The sequence below is a fragment of the Lates calcarifer genome, linkage group LG15, assembly GCF_001640805.2.
Source record: "Lates calcarifer isolate ASB-BC8 linkage group LG15, TLL_Latcal_v3, whole genome shotgun sequence".
NCBI lineage: Eukaryota > Metazoa > Chordata > Actinopteri > Centropomidae > Lates > Lates calcarifer.
The window spans coordinates 8,689,109-8,711,840 of NC_066847.1; the positions used below are offsets into that span (position 1 = coordinate 8,689,109).

The following is a 22,732-nucleotide window of genomic DNA, read 5'->3' on the forward strand; positions in this document are numbered from 1 at the left end:
TAACAGCAAATGGCCAGAAGAGCTACCTTACGCTGAGTATTTTTCTACACAGTATGCTAGGAAATGACTTGCAGAATGAATTGATTCAAGGATAGAGGGAGAAGGGAAACGAGAGAGACGGCAGAGGCGGCAGCACTTTGTCCTAACCCTTTTAGTGAGATTAGCTGTAGTCTTAATGTCTCTCCCCTTATTTATACTCTGAGTCAGCCTTTCTCCTCTTCCTCTCTCTCTCCTCCCTCTGACAATCTGTCCTGACAGTAAAAGACAGAGGTGTCAATAAGTTTTCATTTTGAAAACATAAAACAATTAGTAATGGCAGTGAAGGGAGAGTAGTGCAGACGGTTTGTCATAGAAAATAAAATACCTACCAGTCAAGTCTCAGACAGGTTGCTAGTATTTCTTATTTGCTCAAATCAAGTCCAATGTCACAAGAATTGCTGCAGGAGATAACACACGTTTTTGTCCTAAGTAACCTCTGTTAAGTGATATCCATTGACACAACAGTGGTGACCCTGTTCTGCACTGTTTTGTTGTCTCTAATCCAAAGCAACATGGAGTTGCCATGTGAGTTTTGCCTTTGATAAAAATCAGAAGGGAAGGACAGTGAATCTTGAGGACAATCTCCCTCAAGGGCCTGCCTCTTTTTTCTTTCTCTCTTTCCATCATTCTTTGTCAGTGGTACCCCTATATACACTGAAACTGGAACATGAGGACTTTTTTAAACAAATCATTGAGGTGCCACTGCTCAGAGAAATGGAGTAATGCTTACTAATGTGCATTAACTACCATGTCAGTGTCTGCAAACTTCTTCAATCAGATTTTCCTCAGTTCTCGCAAGATAAGAAAAAATTACTCACTAATGCTCACCACAAAACTGGAAGTGCATGGGAGTTAAACACACCCCTTGACTAATCAGTATTCACATAGTTTCTGTGTTGGTACCATTGCCTCAATGTGTAGTTACATTTTGGTCCAGGCACACGTCAGCCCACAGCATAACCTCCAAGTCTATGCATGCAGTGCACATAGCTGTTGTAAGTTATGGCCTAGCCCCTAACAATGAAGCATAAATGGGCCTTAACAAAAGATGTTATAGGTTAGATTTATGGGAAATGTAGGAGCCAGCATTTATGGAGTTTGACTCTTGCCAGGAAGTAAAAGTTTGGACACATTGCTTCATTTTTGACCTTTTCTTTTTAACTCTATCTCTAAAGTCACCCAACATTATTGTGCTGTAAGTGCAATGCTAAATCTCCTTTTGTCAAAATCCAGTTCAACATGTAGAACCTTACGTATGAACACAGCCTTTCTTTCATCCATTATCCTTTCAAGGCTGCCCCTGCTCTCATGGGGTCCTGATAGGAATTTATAATCTCTGCTACCTCACTCATCATTGAATGCACCTCATTAGGATACCCTATTATGGACGCCAGCAACATTAGCGGCAACATATGCAAGTAGATTGCCTCTGCCAAACACTGCATATCATTCTGGGCCATTAAAGTGAGTCATTTACCTTGATAAATAGGTAGAGGCTGGGGGGAATTGAAGACACACGGGGGACCCTCTCCTTCCCTCACTTCATCTTTCTCCTTCTCCTTTGCTTCAGTTTTAACTCCTCTGTATATAAGAGCTTCTGTGCAAACTTTCTTTTCTCTGGTTTTATGCTCACTCTTACATTTGCATCAGTCCTCTCCTGTGTCTTCTTGTTCTCTTCTTTGAGACCCTCTAGCCTTCTTAACTTCTTCTCGTCCAAACTTTGTGTCACGCTGCCTAGCACAATCCCAGTCAAACTCTCCTTTTTTTTCCATGCCTATCCCTCCATTCCTGCCTCGTCTCTTTTCCTGTTTCTAAATTTTATTTTTCGCCAGGGGCTGTGTTTCAAGGAAGGAGGGAAAAGCGAGAAATACTGGGAGAGAGGGGGAAGAAAAGGACATGGTGTGTTAATTGGAGTGCCTGAGGCGAGAGGGATGGAAGGAAGAGGGAGATGAGGGAAAGGAGGCCCAGATTCGGGGCCCCCGAAACATTAAATATTAACACCTTTTCTCATCTCTGCCCCTTTAGTGACATCCACTGATTGGGTTTTCTCTCAGTCGATCAGGAGACTCACTCACTCTCTCTCTCTGTCTCATACACACACACACACACCCTAAATTGAGTTCCTCCTGAAAATGAAAGGCAGCCAGCAGGAAACATACTGCGGTAATTGGTGGACCCTCTCTGTTTTGTGCTCTTTGATTCAAAAAGTAATGAAATTCTACTTGATATTTTTAACCGATCTTCCATGTCATTCACCGCTGTGGCCTTGCTTTTTCCCCCCCTTTGTTACCAACACTGTATTAAGACCCAAATGTGAGCTCTAATAGGAGCAAGACACTGGCTATTGTCGTGCTAACTCACTGTTAATGGAGTCACATATAATGGCACCAGATTGTGTCAGCTAAAAGATATTAGCTTTATAAATGGCTTAGATATTCTGTGTGAGAGATGAGTTCAGTTTTACTCAGCTAACTCTAATGGGGAAGGGCACTCTGAGAATCCTTAGGTTTATCAGTGAGACAATATATCAAAGTGACTTTTGCAGAACCACTTACACAGCACTAAAACTCACAAGACTCATGTATTCATAGCTCTATTTATAATCTCTTTATAAGACATCTCGGCTTTGTTTTATTTTTTTCAAACTGTGGCTTTCTGTAGAATGGGGTGGAAGACTGCAATGTCAGCTCGGCGAATTTGTATTCTGCTTGTGCACTCTGTCTCCGTTTTTCTTTGTGTTTTTTCTCCTCCTTGCTCCCTACCATCTATCCTTGTCCTCATTTTCTCCTCCTGACTCACTAGCTCATGTTCGAAGAGGACAAACACACCCACTCTCGTCCCTGCACCCGCACTCGCACCTACAGAAATGCACTCATCGACCACACAGCTCCAGACCTCTTGTGTTTGAATGGGGTTGACTTCTCACCCCGTTGCTGGGACGACAGGACCGGCGAGGGGGAATCCCCCAGTCGACAAAAGAGCATGTGAGGGGCCGACCTTGTAGCCCACTTCACAGTGTTTGTCTTGAGCCCCTAAACTGCCATGAGATGACACAACACACACACCAGTAAAGCTGTGATTTATTTGTCACAACTGCACACACTGTGATGTTACCTCTCTGCCCCCTACTTGAACACAACACACATTTTCATACAAAAAGGAGTTCACACACTCTGCTTTGGCTGGCAGATATCATTTGCCGAGTCATTGAACTTTGCGATGACTTGAGGCTCTGCATTTTATTGCACCAAGTAGGATGCACAGATGCTAATATTGTTGCGTTTATGGCAGTGGAGAAGACTGATGCGTAGTTGCTAATAGCCTTATGTTTGACTCAGCTGCATTAGATCAACGTCAAGTCCCTGGGAACATCAGACCTCTTCTAAACTCATGTCTTTGTTCCCTCCCTCTGTCTCTGTCCTCTGTACCTCCTTACTCATTTTAAAGGTCCAGCTTATCAATCCCAAATTAAGTTAAACCTGTTCTAAGTGGTAATCGCATCAGCTTCCTTCAAGGCTAGCTGTACAAATCAAACACGAAAGAAAGATCAGATTCCAAGCAAGAACACTGATATCAGAACCATAAGACTGAAATCTGACTGAACAGACAAATGGAGCTAATAGAAAAACTGTAGAGAACTGAGAACAGAATAATAAAAGGTTACAGGATTCGTATCTAATATCTAATAAAATCTGTTTTCCCCTTACAGTCTTTCCTTTGCCCCATTTCCTCTCTCTTCTCTATTACAGACACACAGTAACTGGTAGTTTTAGTGCCAATAAAAAAACAAAGTGGTAAAACACACTCTCCTCTGCTAGACTCAGATGACCTCCACAACCAGCTGCAACCTCAACATTTGCGTGAGTATGCGTTGCCGCGGGGTCCCAGGTGTGAATTTTACATCTGAATTTTACATCGATACAAGCCCAGACAGGCAAGACAGACAGGCCCCTCCATATCCTGTAATTGTGGCGAAAGGGTTTAGAGTGCGGCATCTGCACTCTCTATCTTAACCGTTAATCAAGACCCCCTCCTTGCTGTAACACATACAGATATCACACATAACCCTCATGAAACACACAGACATTAAAAACAACGGAGGTGCACCCGTTTCACCCAGCAGTGAAATATGAGCACCAAAGATTTTATTGTGTTTGACTCCAATTAGAGTCACAGATACAATCTTTGAAGCACAATAGAGCTAGGCTATCAACTTGGAGTTATAACTGCAGAAGCTCTTGACTGGCCTCTGAACAGTCAGAGCAGATTTACAGGACTCTTGTGTGATTCTCTGATTGCTGTAATTGCTACTTTAGAGTGCTGTCATCCATGCAATATTGGGCAAAAAATCCTTTAAAAAGTTTTATCAGGGGTTCCTTGTGAAGTTCATTAGAGTCAAACCCTGGCTGACTGAAGTTATTGAAAGTTTATTTTAACTTAAAGCTCTGTGTTTGGTGAAGATGCAACTTATTTTATTAGGCAAATAAAACAAATGTACATGAATTTGTCTTCAGAACAGTTTATCAGGGACTCCTTGACTCTCGAATGAAATACCTCATCAGTCTCACTTGGGGAAATTTCGTTGTCATGGAACATTGTGAGCAAATCAAGTCACAACAGCAAATACAAAAAGTCCATACAAAGAGTGAACAGCAGTCACTGTGCATGCACAATCACCCATGTCTGTAGAAAGGTCAACCAGGAATCCATTATGATTATTCACACTGGTTTGGGGACTTTGTGAAGAATGAACTCATGACTAAATCAGCTCCTGTGATGAAGCAGAACATTGTAATTTGTATTGTTTGCATTGCTCAGAATATATTGAATTGAATTGAAAGATATGTGTACAGAGGCACTAAATGTACTCTGCAGGATCAGACTTTTATTGTGACAGGATATTAGATGTTTCATCACGCTGCCAATGAAGTGGCTCATAATACAGTGGGAATGAAACTGTCATAACCTTTGCAACAGGATGTGGTTACTTTCTAGAATTAAACCAATGTCAGATGAATTTGTGGCTATTCCTGGCACATAACTGCACATAACTACTCATGTATTGCCTATTCCTTTTCCTGTCTTCTTCTCTTCCTCCTCCTCCCTCTCTCTTTCTGGCCATTTCTCTCTGTGAAATCCAACCCTATGAATATAGGAAATGACAGTGGGATTCTAATTAGCATTAGCATGCTTCCCTCTCAAAGGTCAACACTTAGCAGGACACCAACAAACATTGCAGCACTTAGTCGGTTGTCCATGGCTCCAATATGGATTCATTTACCATTAGAAGTTTCCACAGAGACAGACAGTGAGTGTATACTGTATCTATTTCTGTCTGGCTTTGTGTGTGTTTTTATTTATTGTCTCCTTGGCTGCTAAAAGTTTTACTTCTATAACTGTTTGGGTCTCTATTCTGGCCAGTTGTGAAACTTCCTCTCTGTTCTTGTCTGTCATCTCTGTAGTTCTGTTTGTCTCACTGTGTCTTTCTCACTCTCTCCCTTGCCCTCTCTATGTGGCATTCATTGTTGGTGTGTGTGTGTGTGAGAGAGAGAGAGAGTGTGTATGTGTGAGTTTTGCAGCAGCTGCTCTTTCTACACTGCACCTGTTCTTGTCTCATCAGTCAGGCACTGACGGACTCCAGGCCTTACATGGAACCACCCCGACATTGGCAGTCTGATCGAGCCTGCCCCTAACACACACACACACACACATACGCACACATACACTCCCACATACACACACATACACTCCCACAATAATACATATACATCATACAGTGTGTATATATGCATTTATTCAATTCAAACGGGCAGCTATTCAAACCAGAACAAAAAATAAATTATACTCTTCTTCTTGCTTCACCAGAATTGTACAAACCTAACTTTTTATGTCTCCAGCAGTGAAAAACATATAGTAACTTTATTCACATTAATAAACACCTTCTTTTGTATTTGTCCAACCTCTCTTGAGCCTTTCTGTGTTTATTTTTCCACATTACAGCTGGTCCTCTTGGGCAAATTTCTCAGATGCATTGAGTTTGTCTGCCAAAACGAATGTCACTGCACAAACTGAATTTACAGAGGAGTACAAACCATTCCCTTTTAGCAGTGCAGGCAGACTAATGTAAGCACTGACACACCAGAAGATGTTTGTGAAAGAAAGGGTGAGAGTAAGAGAGATAGTGAAATCAAATGAGAGATAAGCAGGGCTAGAGGAGGAGAAAGAGAGCAATTTTCTTTTTAATTTTATCTCATTATGTCAGAATGTGAGTAACACACAGATGTTTCTATCTTTCCACAGGAAGTGCATGTGAGCAGTAGTGTGTGACTTGCACAGCTAGAAGTTAGTAGCTGGCAGGTGAATACATTATTGCTCAAAAGACATACTTAATAATGTCCTAATTTTTCCGTCACTTAATGTTGCTCAGACTAGTGTAAAAACCACTCATTTTGATTTGTGTCAACATCCCTTTACAAAAAGTTGATCAGTAGACCAATATCATATGGCTTCATCTATTGATACCACAGAGCTGTGGCCAGCTGTAGATTCACAAGATCCTTCCACTATTACTGAAAAGCAACAGATTACAAGCTGACAAGTTATAGCTCCAGGTCTCTGTGCAATATAGATGCCGTAGCCCTGATGTGTAGTTAGATATTAGAGATGTATATTAGGTGCATGTTATCTTGGCCTGCAACTAAAGATTATTTTCATTATCAAGTGATCAACTGATTATTTTCTTGATGCAACCATTAATTTAGTTTATAGTTTGGTCTGTAAAACATTAGAAAATTATGAAAAATGTCCATAATAATTTAGTGAGTTGGCATTTTGAAACCAAAAGTGATGTCTCCAAATTGCTTTTGCCCAACCAAATGTGTTTATGCTTGAAAACAGACTCAAATTATTTATTGATTATCACAATAATCAACTAATCCATACAGATCTAATGTTAACTATGAATAGGTGCAGCCATTATCTTTACTACTGTACTGACCTGTACATGTAGTCTCAGTTGGTACACCGTCATCACAGATTATTCAAGAATAATTTTAGCCTGAGATGTCAGCAGGGCTGCTGGAAAAGGCAACATTAAGGAGATTGAGAAATAATTGTAAACATACTGGAGACAGTGCTGATCAGTGGAAAGTGATGAATAAAAAGTGGAAGTTATTGTTACATGCTTTTTTTCTGTGACCTCATGTTGTATGTGACTCAGTCCTCGTGACATTGAGGGTGTCTCATCTGCAGCAGGACGCTGTTTGCTTTGCCAACATTCAAACACACTAATCCTGTTAGAGGCCAGGGATGTTCTGGACCACACACACACATACACAGGTACATGCACACTCCCTGACATTCCTCGTCCAGCAGGTACTGCGTTGCCCTCGTCTTGTGCTTCTCAGCTTCTCTCACTTCATAGATCAAGTCTTCCGTACACTCCTCGTCTTGCCACTGGTGCAGATCTTTATGCTCTGTCTCTTTGACACATGCAGACATGTAATCTAGCACACTCCTCCTGAGCCCCTAGTACCATCATCCTGGTGCATACAGCAGACTGCCTCACACAGGAGATCCGTCACTTGACAGCCAAGTGCTGTTTGGGTTAGCAGGGAGACAAGCAGGTACTATCGGTAAAAGGAGATTCATGGTGGTTTCATAAAGAGGCTCTAGTTAGGTGACACTGGTGTAAGTAAGGCTTGGTTTGCACAAACATGTCATCTTTGGTTCCCTTTCGTCTTCTTACTCTCCCTATGCCCATCTTTTCTTATTTTCTTTTTGCCTTTCTTTTACCATCTTTCTTCTGCCTTTCTCTTCTCTTCCTTTCAAACACACACATGCACAGACAAGACACACCAGCAAGTTTGTGCATTGGGCATTAAAAAATGCTCTTTGAGAACGAGGGATAAAAGGAGGAGTCAGGGAGAGACAGAGGCTCCTGGTTTGATGTCCAGAATACAGCAGTAGGTGAGGGGAGAACAAGAGTGAAAGGAAAAGGAGGACAGGAGAAAGAGGATCCAGCTGGTGTTTTTCATAATGAGGGGCACCCACTCGTGTGTGTGTGTGCGTGTGTGTGTGTGTGTGTGTGTGAAAGAGATGGAGGCAGAGAAAAAGGCAAAAGCAGACAGACACACAGAGTATTAAGGATGGTTTCACATTAACTTTTCAGTAGATGTGGGATTGACACAACTACTGTGGGTCTCCTACACTCAGCTGCGCTGCTTTGAAAGCAGACTTAGATGTTTTTTTTTCTACACACACTGTACTTAACCATAGCTTTTTGGGGTGATTCGGTTGCTCATAAATTTCACATGCATTATATATATATACTGTAGTAGTGTGTGGGTGTGTTTGGGTGTGTGTGTGTGTGTGTGTGTACAGGTCACAGTCTGACCGTCTCGTTCCCATCTGTCTTTTTACCCGGTCATGCACCCCATCACACACCACCTCACACACACTTTCCCTCTCTTTGGCTAAATCCGATTAGCTGGCCTGCGTCAGCTAACGAGACCCCCATGTAGCTGGCCCTGCCCTCCCCCCCACCTCCCATCCAACAAGCCCCCACCACTCTCTTTCTTTCTCTCCCTCTCACTCACACTCACATACACAGTGACAGCCAACAGCTTGTGCCTCTAAATACACAAACACTCTTGCACACACGCATACACTGCTCTAGGCTCAGATTGGACAGAGGACTCCCTAATTATGTTTTAATTGCCTGTCTCTGTCTGTCCAGCTGCCATGTGCGTGGAACACAGAGCAGTGACCTGATTGATCACTCTGGACCAAAACATATTGCGAATGACACCAAAAGATGTTTGTGAAAGAGAGAAAAGGGTGAGAGTAAGACACATAGTGAAATCAAATGAGAGATAAGGAGGGCTAGAGTAGGAGAAAGAGAGCAATTTAACATGTAATTTTATTCCATTACGTCAGTGACACAAGAATCACTGAATGTGATCAGCAGTGTGTGACTTGCACAGCTAAAAGTTAGAAGATGGCAGATCAATATATGATTGCTCACCTTACATACAAATAAATATGGCTTAATCAGCTGCATTGCGTTTATTTATGTCGTAGTTTTGTAACATATAGTCTAAGAGTCTACAGCCCCTCTAGTGGTACTGCGAGTCTGACCATTTTGGCATGTTAGCAATAAAGTATAGCTGAGACCTGTAATAATGTTTTAATTTTCCTGTCACTTAATGTTGCTCAGGCTAGTGTAAAAACCACTCATCAACCACGTTGACCAGTAGAGCAATATCATATCTGATTGTTTTGGTTACACTTGTTAGCATGCACCATTAATACCACAGGATAGATTCACATTGTTGTTGGTAAACCAGAACACAGAATATAATCATCATCATGTGATAGAAAGGTCTAAGAAAAGGTGGAGACACCAGCTATCTGATTCAAACTATAATAGAAAATTGTACTCACACAATTCACTGAAAATTTACAGACTTAGATATTAACATGGCCACAGTAACCAGTAATATTGTAGCAACTCATGGCTAGATTTCTCACAAACATTTTATAAGCTTACTCTGAAGATTTAGAGTTTACATGTGTTTTTCTGAAGGCAAATAACTTGAGAAACCAAGTTAAGATTTGGGGTTGCTGTGCATGTGCCATTAAGTCACTTGATTTAATGTGGTATGTGTGTGAGTGTGTGTTTTTCCCATGCACCACTTAACGGGACTCTTAAATCCTGAGTGCTGCCTAAAAGCACAGCACTTGGTTTACTCACACATTCTTGTGTGTTTGCTTGTCTGGCTCCCTGTTTGTGTTGGCGCAGAAACAGAGGAGGATTTTTCTTTTGGGCTGCATCCCTCTAACAAACTCAGAACACGAGACTCGGTTTGTAAAATTAATGTTGGTTCACTTGAGAGCTACTGAGCTGGTAGAACAAAATATTTAATGAGGGAGTGGGATGGTGGATAGGGATGGAGATGGCAAAAAAAAAGAAATGCATAAGGAGGCAGGATAAAAAATAGAGACAAGGAAGTGGAAAAAGTAAATGAAGAGGAAGTGATAGAAAACAACAGTGGAGAGGGACATGAGATCCTTTCATCAAATGTCAACACTTGACTGACCTTTGACCTCCATGTGGTTTGTGGGTCATGGGGAATCACAGCATCTGCCCCTGATGGAATGTCTCTCACTAACACTCACACACACAACACTAACCAACCACGGTGTGTATTTTTGACAGCTCTCCCTATTATCTCCTCTGTACACACTCTCCGTCCTCTCTTCCCTCCATCCTTCGCTCCCTCTCTTTTTCACAGCACAGTGATAACAAGGTGGCCATCCCTCAGCTACTCTCATCTCTCTTTAGACGTTTTTAGCAAACACTCTTTCATCTTCCCCGTCTGCGTTTCTCTGCCCTGTTATTAAAACTAGCCTGTCAAACAACTATGATTCCCAGAAGTCCATCCTCCCCACTCTTGGCAGTTTCTCTCAAGGAATAAATTACTCAAGTGTAGATTTTGTTGTCCAGAAATTGACAACATGATTAATTTATGTTATCATGCAGGGTATGGGTATGGGTTGTTCATTAGCAACATGAATGTCCAATATTATGAATATTAATTAGAGTGTAAACCTCTGACTTTTTAATGATACTACAGTATAGAAGGACTTTTTGGGAATGTTGTGGAGTGTTTGTTTTACTGAAAGCATTGCTTATTTACTCTGTAAAAACACTTTTCTGTGAATTTACTGTATCTTTACTGGCATTTCAATTAATTCTAAGTATGCCTAAGAAACACCATATTTCATATAGGTATGGCACATTGTACATGCATATATAATAGGATAGACTATGAAATATGCTTTCCATATGTTGATTTAGTTGCATTGATTTGGCAGTTTAACCCCAGTCACTTAAATAACATAGTCCTTTCTTTGCTGTTGTCCTTTGTTTCCTCACACTCACATCACAGTGAACTCCCTTGCTTTCATGTATTACTGTACCTTACAATTTACAACACTGCATGTGCTGCAGTGATTTCATTAGCAGAAATGCAGCTCCTTCCCTTCTCCCAGCTCTCCATCCTCCATCCCCTCCCACATTTCCAACCCCTCCCTTCTTCTATTGCAACCTCTTTGTCACATTGTTTCTCCATAGGTAGATGCACAGAGAGTTTAGAGAGCTATGGTGTTCCCTATCCCCACAGGAACCAGTTTGGGTTCATCATGTGCTCTAGCTGCATACTCTGCCATTGAGATCTAGGACACTGTGTGCATCCTAATGTTTCTATTCAATGGAGAACACTGACGGTGCCAGTCACGAGGGCCTCCTAGCTTCCCTCAGGATCCCTTAACAGTTTTTTACTGCTGTTCATACACCTTTAAGGGAATATAGTTACCTGTTGCTTGCTACCTTTGCAGGGAAACAGCTGCTGTAGCCTGTTCAGATTCACATCCTCCAATGAAAAAGTCTGTAGAAACTTCACAAACCACTCCTTCAGCAGAATCCACTTCTCTGCTATTGATCTAAATACTGTGTGTTCCAAATAAACCTTGTTTTGCTAACAAATCACTAAAATGCTACAGGCAGCACTTTATAGCAATGAGCTGGCAGTAACACAACATGGAAGTAGTGTATTTAGCTATTTTAGCCACCTGTTCAGGCTGGACTTTCTGTTGTCAGTAGAAATGCTGTAATCCCTGTCAATCTAATCTGATAAATTTCAGGTGGAATATTCCTTTAAGATAACATCTATTTCATGTAGAAGATTTATGTTTTTTTGTGTCAAGGGTGAGGTACAGTTAAAGCCTGTGTACGTGTGGCCCGTCACTCTGGCATTGGCCTGGTGTCAGTTGTCATCTCCGGAGCCTTATAACTGTGTGTCTGTTTACTGTATTTCATGTGTCTGTGTGTGCATGTCTGTGTCTGTGTGGGCGAACATTGTATTGCGTGAAATGTGTGTCTGTGTACATGAGTTTCCAGAGGGGGAGGCGCCATGACTAATAGCACACGGGGTAATCACAGACCCCAGCCTCCTGTTGCTGCTTGTGTATGTAATGCATGTGCGTCGAGTGATGAGTGTGAACTGCCCAAGGCATTGCAGGAAAAGGCGTGCTCCACTGCTGATAAAGTCCCTCACGGACGCCATGCGGCTGTCCCTGGTTCTCGTAACAGTGTTTGAGCACTCGGAAGCCCTGAGGGTATTAAACAAACACTCAGGCTTTCAATCTAATAACATGGAGAGTCATTGTGGTTTTATTATTTGTCTTTCCTTCTTCATTCTGTATGTCCTCATTTCCTGTCCTTTTTCAGTAGGCAGTGTGCAGTACTGAAGTTTACTGTCATCGCGATTTTAATTGTTACCATACATATCATGCTATAATTTTCTAAAACATGTCATAATGCTGTACTGTCAGTGAAACCCTCTGATGTTGCTGTGAGTCATAAAGGTTTCAATAAAGTAGGGATTCACCAAAGTTCTTTATCTTGTGCTGTCAGCCACTATATATGTCCAACCTCATTCATTTTTAGCAATTCTTCATCATTATAAAAGCTTTTTTCCATTTTGGGTCTAAGCATGCTGAAATAAATGTGTGATTCTGGGCCATATAAACAAAAGGGATTTGACTTGAAATTAAAAACTTATATACGTTCCTCAAATCTGTATTGTTAACAAATCCCTCTGATCAGAAGTCCTCAATCACATTTTTTTCTCTCTGTCTGTTTTTCTCCACAGTATGCAGTGGAGCTGTGACTGTGAAGGTGGCTCCTAATGTGGAAGTGTTAAAAGGAGAGGTTGCCAAACTGCCCTGCACATATACTGTCTCGCCACCATCGACCAACACTGTCGTCGAATGGTACATTGTAAGTAATTTCCAAGTATTGTGGGAAATTGTTGCATTGCAGTGGTCCATTTCACATGCACAGATTAAATAAATAAGAATAAAATGACACAATGATAAAATAAAAATAGTAAAATCACCCAATCATCAAAATATAAAGAAATAAAGAAATATGCCCGTAAAATCCTCGTCCTTCTCTGTCTCTCTGACTATTCAGGAGGAGCAGGGAACCAGGAAGCGTGTGGCGTTCCGCTCTCAGGGTGGTGAGGGGAAAAGCGACGAGGGCACCCCTCTGACTGGCCGCGTCACTATCGGAGAAGACTTCACCTTGACCATCACTTCCGTTCAACCCTCAGATGAGCTTCAGTTCTTCTGCCAGGTCACCGCTGGCCCTGCTGGGGTCGCAGAAGCCTCCACTAATCTTAAAGTCTTCTGTGAGTCAGCCAGGGCACTTTGGCCTTTTATATGACCTCAGCATGACCTTTTTAAAGGAAAACATCCCCCTCTTCTACCCAGACACACACACTTTCCCATCAGTTGTTGATGTGTGGAATTTATGACTTGATTTGTCACTGCCACTAAAGGTTTATGACTTTAATCAGATCTGTGTGTGTGCTCATGCATACTTTGATTTATAAGTGGCTTAATTGTACCTAATGCATGTAATGTAATTTGCTTATTGCATTTCGCACCTGCTTAACTTAATCCCATGAAAAACCTATTTATAGAAAGATAGTATCGTATTGATTTGTCACAATCATCTACATCTGTCAAGAACTGAGCAGAATTCAGCTAACATTTTTTCATCCCATGTAGGACTGTGTGCAGCTTTTTCCAGTGCTCGAGGTTACCAGTTTCCTTTGATAAGTTCCCCAGAGGTCAATTAACCACAATCTAATCACTCTTGACACAATTGATGAATAGTTCAATCACACCTGTCATGTCTCATATATCTCACCTTAATAACAGTCCAGATTTATCATCAAGGCACTGAGGGCAGACCCCGGTGCAGCTCGCTATGTCCTTGCCCCTCCCATAGAAATCCCTAAACAGACATCAATCATACTTTTAGCATTTAGCAGTCTCACCAAAATGAATAGAATTAATTAGCATTTTGGATTGGACTGATCAATCACTGTAAGGAGGGAGAAATTTGTGAGAATGGTGATACAAAACTTTCTTTACCAGTTTTTTTTACCCATTAACATTTATGCACTCAGTGGCCCTTCAGTTTAAAGCGATCTCATAAAATGTGCTATTAATTGTGAATGGGCCAGTCAATGTTTGACAATACCTCAATAAAGTACTGTTTGACAAAGGCCTTTTTAGATGCACTTAATGCCCACAGTTGTAAGGAAACAGCCTGTCTCACCAACCACCTATTATTCTCTGTCCACATCTGAACACTCGACTCATTGGGGGATGAATTATAGCGTCCTGTCCTGCCTTAACTTAATAGGACTGACTTATGAGGTCTCCTGAGGGTTGAGCTGCAGCAGTGATAGCCTGGTTTCTCTCTCTCTCTGCAGGCTTACAGTAGAGAGTAAACAGTATGTCTGCTGAGCAAAAGCACACTTTGAGAGAGTTAAAACAATCCCTCGCTTCCACTGTCCTCTATTGTCTTAACTCCCTTCACATTTAACATTTTCATTTAAAGCTAAAAACATAATTAGACTGAATATAAGAGACTGTAAGAGAGTTTTTGTCATGTTCAGAGTGTCCTGGGTGAAGAAACCTGCTTTTGAATGTTAATAAGTCCTCACTGTGCATGTAAATGACTGTGCTTACATACAGCAGACAGCACTGCACAGTATGTGGAGTGGAGAGGGAATGGGTTTTAAAATGCTACAGCAGTTTTGAGAGCAGTGTAACACAAGAAAATGAAAACAAAGAATTGATTGAGTGAGACAGAGAGTGAAATACCCCTCTACTGTTTATTTTTATAAGAAGTCAACAGCTGCAGGCAGTGATAAGATGACCTTGCATGTGAACAAGTAAGCTAGGGAATAAAGCAGAGAAATAAGAGAGAACCTGTGGTTGTGTGTGTGTGTGAGTGAGGGGGGTGAGTGTTTTTTTGTGATTTGACCCTTATCAGCTCATATGAACCAGGTCACAAGGGAATAATGTGTGGCAGGATATTTACTGCTTGACTTAATTAACAAGGTCAGCCGGCACGTAGGCTGAACCAAAGTCCTCCCTTCTAACGTCTCTGGTTGAGCTGCATATATGGAAGTGCAGTGCATGTCTAAGCGCTAACCTTGAAGGTTTTCCTTCTCGTGAATCATAATAATGATTTCTACCCTTCCTGTTTTTTGTCTCAGTTGCCCCTGAGAAGCCAGTACTCACAAAACCATCAGCTCAGGCCATTTCTGTGGGAGAGACTATCAGCTCTGAGGTGTGTTTACACATTTCCTGTTTTTGTATAATTTCAAAGATATGCAATTACTGTCATTTATCCATTTATCTTTTGCACTTCCTGCATTCATCTATGTGTATCAGATTGGTACCTGTGAGGCAGCAAATGGACATCCCCAGCCAAGAATTATCTGGTTCAAGGATGACCAGCCCCTACCTGAAGTCAAGGACAGGAAAGAGAGTATGTGTGCTCTAGCTCACTCACAATAAAAATTCAGTCTGATCTCAGATGCTACACAGAGTGGAGGACAATCTGTGTGTGTGTTCTGCAGTCCTTCAATCAGTTGATCATTTGAAGTCATACATCTTAACAAATGTTTGTCTGTCCTCTGTCCCTCCTCTTTGTCAGAGACCTACATGATTCCCTCAGTGGTGAAGGAGGCCTCTGGTCTCTTCACTATCCAGAGCAAACTGTACATGCAGCCCACCAAGGCCGACAAGGACTCTGTGTTCCAGTGCACTGTGGAGTACAGCATGCCAGGAGACCAGATCAAACAGAAGAAGTCAGACACCATCACCATCAACCTCAACTGTGAGTGGAGAGGCGGGACTGGAGCACAATGGGTGGAGAGATTACACCCAGTTAATCTATGAGAAGGGTCTTCAACCAGGGATCCTTCAGTTCTCGTTAGGTTCTGTGGAGGAACTGCAGGGGGAATTTTGTGGCAAATTAGTACATTTCAACTAGCAGTGACAAATCAGATCAGTTTGTCACCTTGCTGCTGTACATAATGAAAGTAATCAGGGTAATTTTTTAGAAGCTATTATTATGTTGGTATAAAAGAACAGAATACCTATTGTATCATATGGTACATTATTTACAGTATGTCATGACAATGTGTGAATCTATTTATTTTTGCACTGTCTGTAAGCTTCTTTGTGTCTGCCCTCACCATTTTACCTAAGACAATTACACAATTGACCAAAAATTGATCAACAATAATTTTTTACAATAGATTAATCCATTTAGATGTTTTTCCCATGATGCACAATGAAATGAACAATGGAACTAATTGTTAGCTGCAGCCCTATATAAAATGATACATCACCAACAGTATTTTCCCTTTCTGGGCCCATTTCATTAGATGCATATTTTTCCTCTTGCTAAACACTACAGCAGAATTTGATTGACAGCTAAAGAGGAATAATGAGGAAAGGAAAAAGGAGAGACTGGAAAAGTAAAACATGCCTTTTGGAATGCGCTGCACACCTATGATTGATGATATACAGTGTAACAGTGTAAATGTATCCAAAGGAGGAATTTTCACCTGTTCCATGTCTGTTCTTGTCCATCTTAGATCCATCTGAGAAAGCGACCTTCTCCCTCCTCAACACCGATCATGTAAAAGAGGGCGATAATGTCACCATGAAGTGTGAGACTGATGGAAACCCTCAGCCAGAGTTTGACTTTACTAAAGATGTATGTGTGCATTTCATGTACACACAGTATAAAAGAAAGAGAAACATGCAAATAAAAAGCAACTTTGTATCCCAGCTTTTTATAAAAATAAGATAATATTTCTTACTCTCACTCAGTCTTCATTCATGTCTCTCTCTACCAATCTCCATCCTTCAACCTTCAGGACAAAGTCATCACTGGTCAGAATGGTCTCCTGATTCTGAAATCTGTCAAGCGCACAGATGCCGGTGTGTACAAGTGCACAGCCACAGATTTCGATAACTTGGATGCTGACCTGAGTGGAACAATCAACCTCAATGTCCACTGTGAGTGAACCAAAGACACAGAGACACACACAACTGTGGAATTTGAATAAAAACAGATAAAGAACAATTTCCGTCCTGTTTAGCCATTGCACTAAAGCCATGCTTTTCATTGGTAAATCATAGAATTAGAACAGAGTGAGCTTTAGTGGAATCTTTTCAGCTGGCCGATATCCAATTGAATTTCTCACAGTTCATCTGGTACTTTAATGTTTTCCCAACCACGCTACCTAATTTGATCTTATCACACACATTAAGTGGAGATAGCCTTGAAATAGCATGGAAGGGGCTTAACTTAGGCTTCGAAATGGGCTTAACTTCAGAGTAAGTGCATTAGCTTTGTACTTACAAAGAAATTGAATATTCTGCTTAGTACAGTCATACTAACGACCTTATTACATGGTTTTTTAAGTGATGAGAAGCTTTTTGATTTTAAGTGGTGCTTCTTTGACCCCGCAGAATGTGTATATATGGCCTCAGGTATCATGTGTCTTCATCCCTCTCTCTCAATTGCTTTTTGTCTGTTTTGTCAGACATTGACCCAATGAACGTGATCCCTGTCGAACCTCAAGTTGCCATGCTTGGAGACAAGGTGGAATGGCAGTGTAAGACCAAGGCCTCTGCTCTGCATACTGTTCAATGGAAAAAGGTGTGCTGCATCACTTTCTCAACCTTTCCTCCCTTCTCCTGACACTTTCTTGGGAAAGTGGTATATTTCTAATAATAAACTTCGCTCCTCTCTTCATCAGTTCTGTTCTAAACATTCCTGAATAACAGTTTTAAAACTGCAAACCTGTCATTCTTACATATTAATAGCACTTGCTAGATGTTGAACAAGAATTCAGTACCTTCTTGGGCTCCATATTTGGACAATTTTTGATTCTGATTCAGCTTTAGTCTAGCTTCTTCAGTGTCTTTTTTTTTAGAGGGCCTCTCTTCAGTGGATAAGACAACATTTCATAATGTGATACAGAATTAACTTTATGCAGCTGCCACTCAACACTGGAGCCTGTAGGTCTTGAGCAGGGCTCCCTTTAAAGACAGTTGTGGCCCTGCTACACTGCCTGTATTGTGTGGTGTCCAGTTGCAGCAACTGGAGAGCAGACACTGGTGTCTATTTTGTGAATGAGAAAAAGCAAACCCAACACGTGCTATACATCTCTAATGGCATCTTATGTAATTCAGCACATAAATGTAAAACCTAACAATAGCTTAGTTGGTCTAACATAAGTTAAACCTAACCCCCGTATTGGACACGCAAGTGCAGAATATGTTCTGTATTTTTTCAGTTTTATAGGAGCAGAATAACTTAATCTCATGTGGCCTCAAACTGTGAGTTCAAGTGTTGGCTTTCTGCAATGGAAACAGCTGGAATGGGTAACAGATATTACAGATGGTATATGTACGTTTTTGCTATCGCTACATAGCCAGCATTAGCATTAACAGCTGTTTGCTTACTAAGAGCTTCAGCCATTGTTGAACTTATTAGACAGAAGGTGTAGAATGTGAACTCTGGATCGGCGCTACTTCTTCATCCTCTCATCGTAGCGACTCACTATCGCAAAGTGGTACTACAAGACAAGATTGACCAGGGCTAGCTAGTTAGCATGCTAGCTTCAGGAAAAGAAGAGATAAAAATGGAAGCAAAACACGAGTTAACACAGCTTGTGGTGAGTGAAGGAATTAAGTTTGATGCTGAACTTGCAATGTTACTCCTAGACTGGTAAGTGAACTGCTGTTAATGCTAACGTTGGCTTTGTAGCAATACAAAAAAAACTTATAGCACCTTTAAAAACTATTTGGTGAAGCACTCCTGATGTCTCTTTTCTGTGACAAACATCATGGCACATCATGTCATTTTCTAAATTTATTTTCTTCAGTTAAAATACCAAAATACAGAAGATTTGTTCAATCTTCTTCAGTCTATTTGAAGCAGTTAGGCACATTCTCGTACTGTAAAACCACAAATCAGTGTGATTACCATTTTCATTTTGGTATTCATCCCTGCTCCCCCATTTATTATGTGCAGAGTGTTCCTGTGCCAGGATTGTTGTTATAGCTTGTCTGTCTATTGTTGTGTCTCCTGAGTGTGATAGAAACTCAACAACTGCGGTTTTCTGCGTAGAGAATGTGTTTGTTCTTAGAAAGAAGGATTCCTATGAGAAGAAGTTGAGAGGCATTGCAAGAGACAGGTTCATCATGGAGGACTGACTTTGATCTGTTATCACTGCACTTTAGAAGAGTGTGTGTGAAGCCTTTTCCTCTACTTTCCCAGCACAGCAGCTTGCCTACAAACTAGACATTCACAATGCTGTTCTGCTCTCGTATTTACACACACTGAATAAAAAGAAAAAGTAGAGGGATGGTAGTGTGAGTCCAGTTGGTTTTATTTCTGGATGTTTGTGTTCCCCCAGGGCTCTGAGGTACTCTCTCAGGACGGCACACTGTCAATACAAGACATTTCCTATGATAAAGCTGGAGAGTACATGTGTGTTGGAGCTGTGCCATCTGTACCAGGGCTGACAGCGCAGGCCAGTGTCAGCCTCACTGTCAAAGGTAACACACTTGCATAGACACACACATTCACAGACTTAAATGCACTGACGACCTCAGGCAAATCATAAAACTGTTTGGACAAGATTTCAGTCAGTTTTGTGTCATATACACACAACTCAGCTAGCCTCTTACAATAACTTTTTAAACATTATGAGCATTTTATATTCTGTTGTAATCAGAATAATCTTTTCTTTTTCTCCCACCACTGCACATACACATGCAGTATTATAACAGTAATAAGTGTTAGGGTGTGCAGGGTATTGTTTTAGTCAGAGGAAGGAGGTTGTACAGTTGGTGGAAGCAGCTGAGAAATAGTGTCACTTCCTAGTCTGTTGATTATGACTCAGAATGGGATGTAACTAGATTAGTGTGTGTGTGTGTGTGTGTGTGTGTGTGTGTTTGAGGCTTTGCTGCACTGTTTCTGAAAAAAAAAAGTTCAAATTGTTCATCCACCACTCACTCTCTCTCCAGGAAAGCCAATGATCGAGACTCCCGCTATTGGAGAGGTGGGGAAGGAAGGAGACATGGTGACTCTGAAGTGCTCGGCTTACGGCTCCCCCGCCCCTCAGTTCACCTGGAAGCCCTCAGGAAAGGAGGTATGAATGTGAAAACAAAGCCAAGACAAACAGAGACAAATATACATCTTTCCTAGTGTGCAATTTGCAAGAAGCGCTTAGTAAACAGAAGTAATTGCCACTTTCCTGGAAGGAGATACATATGTAAAACTAGCAACAGAGGTGAAGCATTTCAAACAAACAGAGCTACTACTATTAGTGTTTTCATTTGGTCCAAGATGTGAATTTTGAAGCACAATTTATTTTTCATAACTTCTCAAGATCTTCTTCTTGAAAGACTGACATATTAAACTTCAAAAGCAATAGAAAAAGGCGAGAGAGAAACAGCTTGCGGGGCTATAGAAAGTAATATTTTATTCTAATATTTCATATTGATGTGATATAGTTGAAAAGAAAATCCCATTTGAAGCAGCTATAAAGAAATGTACAGAGGGAATACAGTTTCATGATTTAAATAATCTATAAAATGAGGTGATAAAATGACATTAAAAATGAATGATTCTTCTGAATAATTGGATCATTTCAGAGCCAAATAGTGATATACATATGATCAAAGATGAGAGATGTTTAAACTTGCACAATCTTTTCAAGCTGATCTTTTTGTGTAAATGAGAATAATGGGAAAAAAAATGACTAAAGCCTCACTAGAGTGTGTACAGAAAATTAAAATCTATGTAAGAAATGATAGAGGAATATGTAAAAACTCACATCTTTGCTTTTTCCTCCATCCCTCTTCCCTCCCTCCTTTGCTCCTGCCAGGCAGTATCAGTGGAGGGTAACAAGATGGTGAGCACTGTGACCCTGCAAGCCACAGCTGAGGTCATGAAGGACGGAGTGATTTGCGAGGTCTCCAATGAGCATGGAACTGATAGCAAGACCTTGGTGGTATCTCTCAAAAGAGGTCAGTGTCAGGAGATAACAGCAGTGATGCCTCTACATCTCCTTCATCTTCATATTTTCTCCAGCACAGGCTTTTGATGATTGAGTTATGATATCAAAATGTGCTTTTGATGTGGTCCTAAAAATGTGATTCACTTAAACAAGTCCACTTGTTAAAACAGGTCTTTGCTAAAATTTGGGGGTAGCTGCAACAGCTCTTCGCACTAGTTATAAACTGTTTACTAGTTGGAGTTTTACACTTCACTTAGTTAAAACTGCTTAACACACAAACTAGTTCTGATGTAGAAATGAGTTGTTAGTGTGATATAAGCTATCAGGTGTAGCTAATGGAACCATGTGACAAAGCCAAGGTTAGCTTCCTGATATTTCAGAGAAGAGTAGAGGAAATATGGAATTTAACATATCTCAAATTACAAATGGTATCCCAACAATAGACTAATTTATCAGATAATATCCATTTGCTTAGCTTAATCTAATATTTCAGATTGCTTTAGGCTAGATGGTGCCATAGACGTTTCCTAGCAACCAACTAGCTTGTTGCATAGAAGCAACTTTTCGTACAAAGCTTAGTAAGATTTACAAATAGCTGTTGCGACCCTTTGCTGCTTTCTCTTGCTCTTTTGCCAGCATTATTACCTGCAACCTAGACCCTTTCTTCTTTTTGTCTTCCTCTTTTTCAGCAATTGACAACTCAGCCGACAGAGGTAGAGCCTTCTCCCTCCTCCTCCTCCTCTCCTCCCTCCTTCTCTCAGGACTCTTTGTTGTACAGACCCTGTAATTTAGAAATCCCCCCTTCTACCCATCTCCTCTTGCCCCGGCCCTTCCATCACACAAACACACACACACACACACACACACACACACACACACACACATACTCGCGTACACACGTACACAAACACATGTGCACGCACACACACACACACACACACATACATACACACCTCCCTCTGCTGTACTGTAATCTTGTATATTTGCCCTCTTGCTACCGAACACTGTGGATATTGTATATTGTTATTCTTCTTCTCTCGTCACCTTTGTATGATGTCTGTCCTATATTTTGTGGATGCTACTACAACTTTTTGTGGCCCCTTGGGTACAATAAAGGATTCTATTCTATTCTATTCTTTCCTTTCCTCTCTTTGTTTCTTCACTGTGTCTTTGTCGTGGTCACCTTTGCTTTTCGACTGCTTTCTTTTTTCTGGCTTTTCCCCTTCGTCGTTTCCACTCGCCGGGGTGCTGTGTGTAGGATTGTTCATAACCTTAGCTTTTGTATGCATATGCTCTTAGTGGTGTGTGTGTGTTTGTTTGTGTGTGTGCTGTGTTTGTTGCTTTGCTATGCTATGGGACTGAGAAACTCTCTTTCTCTCAAAGTGCTGCTCTCTGGAAACCCTGTGCTTAAGTCAGGTCTGTATCGCTAACCCTACTGACATGTATATGGTGTGCGTCTAGAACTGTAAGTCACTGTGTGTGTATCGATGTCTGTGTGCACACACGGGTTAGAGTATTTGTGTTTACAAGAGATAATGTGTTTGTGTATGCAAACTTGTATTACTGTAGCTGTGAGGGCAGACTTTAAATTAAAACCTTAGGGGAAAGTACATTTTGTATTGGTTTTAGAAAGGTAGTATGTCCTAATGATTTGCTAAACCTAAAATAATTTCATTATTTTGGGTCAGAGATGAGTTTCTGTTCCCAGAAAT

The 22,732-nt window shown here is 41.0% G+C and overlaps 1 protein-coding gene across 3 annotated transcripts in view; it reads left to right on the plus strand.

The window, feature by feature from the left end:
* The window catches only part of bcam (basal cell adhesion molecule (Lutheran blood group)), a 49,370-nt gene that overhangs the window by 20,857 nt on the left and 5,781 nt on the right, over nucleotides 1–22,732 (plus strand). The window contains exons 2-14 of one of the 3 annotated variants that reach the window (XM_018698298.2): nucleotides 12,756–12,883; nucleotides 13,079–13,295; nucleotides 15,183–15,256; nucleotides 15,361–15,457; nucleotides 15,626–15,808; nucleotides 16,575–16,696; nucleotides 16,860–17,001; nucleotides 17,532–17,647; nucleotides 19,413–19,554; nucleotides 20,026–20,150; nucleotides 20,889–21,030; nucleotides 21,710–21,733; nucleotides 22,404–22,436. In XM_018698298.2, the coding sequence (XP_018553814.1) occupies nucleotides 12,756–12,883; nucleotides 13,079–13,295; nucleotides 15,183–15,256; nucleotides 15,361–15,457; nucleotides 15,626–15,808; nucleotides 16,575–16,696; nucleotides 16,860–17,001; nucleotides 17,532–17,647; nucleotides 19,413–19,554; nucleotides 20,026–20,150; nucleotides 20,889–21,030; nucleotides 21,710–21,733; nucleotides 22,404–22,436 (1,545 nt within the window). The remainder of the gene's footprint in view (nucleotides 1–12,755; nucleotides 12,884–13,078; nucleotides 13,296–15,182; nucleotides 15,257–15,360; nucleotides 15,458–15,625; nucleotides 15,809–16,574; nucleotides 16,697–16,859; nucleotides 17,002–17,531; nucleotides 17,648–19,412; nucleotides 19,555–20,025; nucleotides 20,151–20,888; nucleotides 21,031–21,709; nucleotides 21,734–22,403; nucleotides 22,437–22,732) is intronic. The other 2 variants (XM_018698299.2, XM_018698300.2) reach the window with 2 other exon arrangements.